The sequence below is a fragment of the Mesitornis unicolor genome, unplaced genomic scaffold (assembly GCF_000695765.1).
Source record: "Mesitornis unicolor isolate BGI_N332 unplaced genomic scaffold, ASM69576v1 scaffold52657, whole genome shotgun sequence".
NCBI lineage: Eukaryota > Metazoa > Chordata > Aves > Mesitornithiformes > Mesitornithidae > Mesitornis > Mesitornis unicolor.
Window position 1 is genome coordinate 23,551 of NW_010199439.1, and position 7,609 is coordinate 31,159.

The 7,609-nt window shown below is 40.5% G+C and overlaps 1 protein-coding gene across 1 annotated transcript; it reads right to left on the reverse strand.

The window, feature by feature from the left end:
• Positions 1 to 7,011: 7,011 nt before the first annotated feature.
• On the reverse strand, positions 7,012 to 7,573 carry LOC104544537 (toll-like receptor 6). The gene has a single exon (XM_010189442.1). It carries the CDS (start codon positions 7,571 to 7,573, stop codon positions 7,046 to 7,048), a length of 528 nt encoding a protein of 175 aa, XP_010187744.1. The 3' UTR covers positions 7,012 to 7,045.
• Between the last annotated feature and the right edge of the window lie 36 nt (positions 7,574 to 7,609).

Consider the following 7,609-nt stretch of genomic DNA (forward strand, 5'->3'; position numbering starts at 1 on the left):
TGCTAGTCCTTGCCAGAGACTTTTATTTATGTGCCCTGTAAGGGTTACACTAATTTTATGCTCAACAGTGCAATGAATGGACTCTCCCAATCATGTTGATTTCTGCAATATGGTTAATACCACAGTTTTAGAAAGACACCTGATTTAGAAATCCCCTCTGCCCAAATAACACTGTGGAAATAAATCTAAGCAATACAATGACTTTACAGAAAGTTTGACTCATAGTATCATTTATCCCAGTCAAGAATTAAAATTGGCAGGAATTGGTCCATGCATAATAGTGTGCATCTAAACCAGTGTCATCCATCCTCTGTATTATAGTGTAGTATATATCCGTTTTTATTGCATACTGCCCTGGTGGATTTGTTAAATGAAGATGTCGTGTGACACTGTATGTCTGGTTTCTGTGCAAGTGTATGGCTGGAACACAGTACTCCTATGACCTGGCATTAAATGGTGTTCATAGAAGCCTACCACACCTCATTTCAGAGATATCGACTGTCCCTCTACAGTCACTCCCCTACATTTCCTCTAAATAGCTTTTTCTCTTTGCTGTACCTCAGAAAATAGCAATCACTATGTCAAAAATGCTCTGAACTGTATTGTCGCGAGTGATTGCCGCTTTAATACACTACAGTATTTAAACCCACAGTCTTTTTAGGAGAAGATGGCATCAGATCTCAATACTTCTGGTGATAAGTTGAGTAATGTATCACTTTCAGATAAAAACATATACCAAATCATCCATTTGATAACTTTGACTTGTGACTGGTAGTCTCTCAGCAGAAGGTAGATGCGGCTTTCCTGTGGATGTGTCTTGCATAAAGGTATCACATCAGCAAGTCTTAACTCCCGTGTCAGTTACTAAACACAATTTAGTAGGTAAAATAAACTGAATTCAAGCAGTCTGCAGTTGACTCCAGAAATGTTCCTGCCTTAGGAAGCCTACAGAAAGGAAGGTTTCTGTCTTTCTTACCTGACAGACTGTGGCACTTGCAAGGAAACTGGATGTATTACTCTAGGCTCTCTTGCACCAGTGCATTTTTCTTCTTTTCCCCTAGGTAGGGTAAACACCATTCACTCCAAATTCAACATACTGAAGTCAGGTTTCTTTTTCACTTAGAAGAAAACCACCAGAATATGGAGGGCTGAGGGGAGGAGGAGTTTTCACTAATCTCTTCAGGAGAAGGCAGGTGTAGTGTCTGTCTGCAGGTGGGTATATTTGAGCTTATGGAGCAGGTAGGCTGTGCTGCTACATCCTGTGGAGTCCAACAGCCAACTGAAGTCATCGTGCAGATGCAAGAGTTTGGGTGCAAAGAGCCTCCCTGTGGTGACAAGAGTTTGCCAGCTCTTCTGTTGACAGAATTAGCCACAGAATTAAAGGGGATCTGTACCTCCTGGAGAAAAACACCTCCACGGTGATTGCTATGAAATACAAAGTATTGTCCAGTTGTTCAACAAAACTTACACATGGGAATATGGAACCAGCAATTTTATTTAAGCAGTAGAGCCCTGACCGTGTGCTTTACACAGGGGAGAAGAGAGACTTGCAAAGCAGGGCTAGGAACATCGCTGCAAAGCTTTTGCAAGGAAGGTCCATGTGCTCTGCTACAGCACCATGCATCCTCCCCGCTCTCTAGCACTGAAGAAAGTTGCGCCAGATCTGTCTGCTTGTAACTGGCCCTCATTTGCTTGTCTATGGAGCTAGAAAACCTGGGAGATGAATCAGTCTCTTTTTGGTAGCCCAGATTGTTACTAACGTTGAGGAACCTGAAGGAAGAGAATGGTATTAATGGGCACCCGGTCTAGAACAGGGATTTTTGTTGGATATTTTTATTGTCAGTGGTAGCAGAATTAGCCTCACTCGTTGGGCTTGAGGTTTTCGTGACAGTTCCATAACTGCAGACACATCACTGCCCACGCAGCTGTGTGGAGACCCCTGTAGTCACAAGTCTGCAGACATTTTGGATCCCAGGATGAAAATAATTCTCCATTATATCCTAGGGATAAAAGCAGATGAGATCCTATAAAACTAAACAGCTTCATGGGAACTGGTCCCCTTTTTAGCTTAACAAATGCAAATTCATAAAATTTGGAATGTTTAATGAACATTTCTTTCCAGTGCTCTGTTTTTCTAAGGCTTTCATAAAATGTTTTCTTCTTTCTTTTCCTTTCCTTTTCTTTCTTTTCTTTCTTTTCTTTCAATTTAAAATCAAGTACCCTAAAAGCAGAACTTCTTTGCACGTAAGAGTTACTTTGGAGAAATTAGTCTAGGTTATTTGACATTTTCATTCATTAGCCTATGTACCTTTTTCCTGAAAATATTTATGCTAATGGTGAGGACAAATACAGCAGAGAATCAATAGAACTTGAAAATATCTTTATCCATGTGCCTTCTGATTTAGGATAACAGAAATTTAAGTATTAACTATAAATATTTGAGATTATTTAATGTAAATGCCTTGCTTATAGGATTTTTCACTTTGGTGTCTTTTTGTGGGATGTCAGAAAAGTCACAAACAAATATACCTACGTCTTTCAGCTGAAAATGTGAATTTACATCCTAACTGGCTCATTGATTCATTTTAGCAATGATTTGAGGGGTATCCTGTAATTTTAAATATACACAAATAAATACTCTTTGAAGCCAGTCCTTCCATCTTTGCCCTAAAGAGAAGCCAGTTTTAACACAAGGATATAAAACCCTAATCCTGCAGAACATGTATATTTAGAAAACCCATCTTTTTCTCTGGCAGTACTGCACTGCACAGTGTCTTAACAGGTAATGCTGTTTTACTAACATGTGCCTGTTTAAGCTATTTGATTGTAATAAATGACTATTTTGTAAGACAATCACAAAACGCTGAGCATGTGTTAATGTGGTTTTATTTAAATATAACCCGCCATTCTGCAGTGTTATTTCTAATGCCACATCTTGTCCAAATATGTTGTTGTCTCTGTCAAGGTTAGCAACATGTAGGTGAATACAAATCCTTTCTATAAAAAATTACAAAGCATTTTGCATATCTTAAGCAGGCTACACCAGCTTTAATTATATTTTACAGATATTAGCACTTTTTAAAATGTACTTTAAATATTAGAGGGTCAAAATAATCTTTCTGCTTAGCACCTCTCACCTGTAAATATAGCAGGGTTGTTATATTTACTACTTGTATAAACTATGCAGAATTTTTTAAATAAAATGTAATATATTTTATAAGCTAATAAGACTGAATGGGTAATTAAAGATTTCTAGCGTGCATTCCTATAACTTGCAAATATGGAGACATTTTGGTAATCTTTTCTTACTAAAGATGTGAATGTTTAATGTACTTTCACTGTTTCTACTTTGGTAGTCCAATGGGAATTCAGTAATGACATTTTGTCATGTCAAACTGTGAAGATAAATTTGTACTGTACAGTTCTGATCCTGTATTTAGTCTACAATGCATATGTATTATCCTTGTTAATAAAACCCCCAGAACATCGTTTGCTGTCATGTCCTCCTATGCAGTACAGCAGGAGTCAGGGCTCACATCACGCTGTTGAATTACCGGGTTCATTTTTTTGGAGAACCAGACGGTATCTGCGCTCCATGGCCCACTCAAGGAGGGACAGGTGGCCTGGGGACCGAGTGACAGCCACTGACCCAGCTGCCACCAGGCGGGGCTGACCCTGGCCTGGCTTCTCCAGCCCGCGCACACCTGCGAGAGGCTCCTGCAGCTGCTGGGCTGATGCGATCGCCTCTCCATGGGCTATTTCAGTTCTCCTAAGAGGCAAAACGCCGTGTTATGCGTTCTAGCATGAGCGATCATGTTCAGGAAATGGCGATAGTTGAATCGGCCACTGGGTGTCACCCTTAGTCTGAGAAAAAGGCAAAATTAAAACTCACGAGATCGTAATTTAAGAAACCATTTATCTTCTCCCAGTTAAGAAATGAAGTTGTTCCCTGTCTTACCATCTATCACTGAGCCAGGTCCTGTCATGCACAGAACCGGCTCAAGGATTCAAACATGATCTTTGTGTCTTCACTCTGATTTTTAGCCACAAAAACACTTTTAACATCTCCTCAACAATTAAAACTCTGCCCTGGTTGATCACTAACAAAGTCCATACACCTCATTGCTTTCAGGTGTGCTTCCAGGCCCTTTGAGCTCAGTGAGAGCAGCACTTGACATCATTTTTATAAATATAAATGTTACTATGACAGTATTTCAAGAGTTCAACCATGTCCTGTAAGTCTTGCAAATTTCCCAAGAAGCAGCTCTACAAACACTCTTTTTTTTTTAATCTTCAACAGCGTATTGCTTCATAAAAAAACAGTGAAGAAAAGCATTTGCTACATTTGGCTGAAACACAAAATGATCAAAGTTTTATGTACTCTGAAGAGAAAAAGAGTTTCTTCTTTTTCAGAAGAAAATGGAAGTTCCAACAGAGAAGTGATGAGAAACATTGTCAAATGCTAACTTAAAAAAAAAGCAAAACAAAACAAACAAAAAAACTAACAACAAAACAAAAAAGCCACAAAGTTAATCTACTTTATCAAACGAACTTGGAAGTGTATTTTAAGCAGCTGCCGTATATGGTATAGTGTCTAAATAAGTGATATATTTGGCATGTGCATGAAAGATTTGTGAGGCAGGAATGAGAGAGTATACAGGGCTTATAACAGGGTTAATATCCTAAAATAATATACATGACAGACTTGAGAAACTATTCCTTTCACACCTACCTATAACTTAGGTTTCAGAACAGTCTTAAAGGTGAGGGACTCTTCCATGGCCCGGACCCTGTACATTATTTAGGACATAAAACCCAGTTTGCTGATGCATTACATTTAACACCGGAAAGCCCGACTTGATAAATTTTACTTCCTCTTTTCATCCAGTAAACAGGGCAGAATACATGCCCATTAAAACATTACCACTAAGTGTGAATGCTAATCATGTCCTTAGACTGTAACACCTGGGAGGGGGAGAAGTCTTTCAGAAAGGAGGGTCACAGGTTTTCTGGTAGCAGTCTCCGCTGCAAAGCACAGAGGAGCCGCTCCTGGAGAGGTAAAGGCTCCAAAACTCCTAAGAAGCTTCATGAGACTGAACAGTTCCTTAAGTAACCTGAGAGCTGCATAGAACATGAGCCTGAAATTATAGACAGATCTAACTTTGGCTGTAGCTGAAATAAAGAAGGCACTAAAGCTTAGCCAGGCAACTGCCTAAGAGCAGACAGAGAAGTAAAGAGCCTGCACCCAGAGGGGTGCTGTATGGTTGGGGAAAACCTCTTCAGAAGCAAATGCCACAGCTCCAGCGGTGTGTTCAGGCTGCAGTCCCAGGCTCAACATCACTACGTATGTGGAAAGTGCCTCGCAGCCTGCTGTAACTGGCTGGCCAGTACATGAGGTTTGCGATGCACTTTTGGCAGCATCCCATGGTGCCCAATGCCCATGGCCGCCGTGTTGGGTTGCCATGAAGCACAAGTGACCCTCAGGGTAGGGTAAAGCCTTCCTAGCTTGAACTTCTGAAGAGCACTAAGCTCCTCTGTGTCTTTGAACATCTCTCCTCATCATAAATAACCTGCTTTTCAAGCATGCCGCATCCACCAGCTCTCACTGAAGTACTGAGGGTTTAGCACCCCTTTTTAAGGTATACAAAAAAAGCTTGGTCCTGGCTTTGGGAAGGTGAAAATCTCAGTTATGTGTTATCAAAAAAGTCAGCAGCCAACTTCCCTTCATCTGAAATCAAGACATAATAGAGAATTTTAGCCCTTCTTTCCAAAGCTCTCCACTGAGAGACACACACCCAGCAAGATAACTCAGTTAACCTGAGCCGTCACAGCAGCATCTCAGCATCTCAGGACACTAAGAAGATCTCCCATAGCTTCCCATACCTGCAGGTGCTTGGTCAGCTGCCTCGGCAAGTGTTAAGGATCACATCCTCTCACTGGCTTGCTCACCCCACGTGCCACTCATGACTATGATCAAAGGGGTTTCCACTTCCACTAAGCCATAAGTATAATCACACAATTTCTCATCACCAGTGAAACGACACCAGGAAATTTAATAACAGATGGAAAATGAGAGGTTTATTAGATTGTCAAATTAAATCCAAGCACAGCAAATAATTAGATGTATCCTATCAACAAATACCGTTAGTTTAACAAGTTCAATTTTAGCTGAGAAGTTATTTCCCAACAAAAATTACTCCTTTTTCACCTGCATGATGACCCTCAGCACCTGCTGATTAAGGGCAAGGTAACAGAGTTCTCTGAACATCTGGAGAAAAGAAGGGATTCACCTCCAAACATAAAGCTTCTACATTTTAGAAAACAGGATAAACAAGCAACCCAACATAGCTTGATATGATCATAGCAGAAAGCAGCAGTATCATAACACTATAAAAAATTCCTAAGTTCAGATATTAACTATTATTTTGAAGGCAATGAATAGTGAATTCTATGAAATCATGAGTTGGTAGGTAAATCTAAGCAAGTGGAAATGTTTAGTACGTCAAAGGAAGAAGAATATTAAACAGTGATTACTGGCTCCAACTTTCAGCACTTACCCAGGAAAGCATCTGTGATGAAGGAAGGGAAAACAAGCTGAAGGTGTAGGGATACTGTACCCTTGACATATACCATACCAATGTACAGGAAAGATTTTAAACAAGAGTTTCCTTCTTCTTTGTATCATTTAATAAGACCAAAGGACTCAGATCCCTACCACCGTAACCCCACAACATTCACGTCAGAACAGAGATTAAATGAATGCCTTGACAATCCTGATGACGTTGAACAAACCTCTATTTTTGTTACTTTCAAATATGGCTTTCAATGCAAAAAGTCCAAAATGAATGCAACCCAAGTCTGCAGAAATAAGTTTAATCACTATGAAAATTTCTCCATCCTTCTCTTTGTTGATGGTGGGACACTGCAGAAGAATTCTGACTGCTTTCACAACTAGATTAAGCAGTAGCTATTTCTGGATGTATCACAGTTACATTTTGCTACAAACTATAAAAAATTATTAACAATTTAATGCAAGACAGTCAAATCAGATATTCACATACTCACTTACACGACTAGTAGAAGTAACATCACTCTGCTCCTCATTTGCTTCAAAGGACGTTGGCAAGTTAATGCTAATAGCTGCCCGCAGGTTAGCCCAGAACAGGGGATGCTTGCTCCTCTCCTTCGGCCACTCCAGGAAGGTTCGCTTTGCCATGAGAGCCTTCAGCTTGTGATATCTGGCAGGGATAACGTACTGAGGGATCGGCTCCAGTAAAATGAGGATTAAGCTGTTGGAATTCTCACTGAATAACTTGTGATGGGCAAAGTACAGCTCATAGTGACACCACTCGCTCTGCACAAAGTTGGGAGACAACACAAAGATCGACTTGTAGCTCTTCTCAATGCAGTTAATTATGTTCTCCACAATGCTCTTGCCAGGGATAAAGTTTCTCTCATGCTGGCACAGTCGTACACAGCCCTCCCCCTTCTCCAGGTTTGGGATCAGCTCGTTCTTCACCCACAATGAATCGCGCTCGCTGTAGGAAATGAATGCATGAAACTGCAGAACCATCTCCCGCTCTTCAGGGTGGCTGTGCCAAGCTCTCCG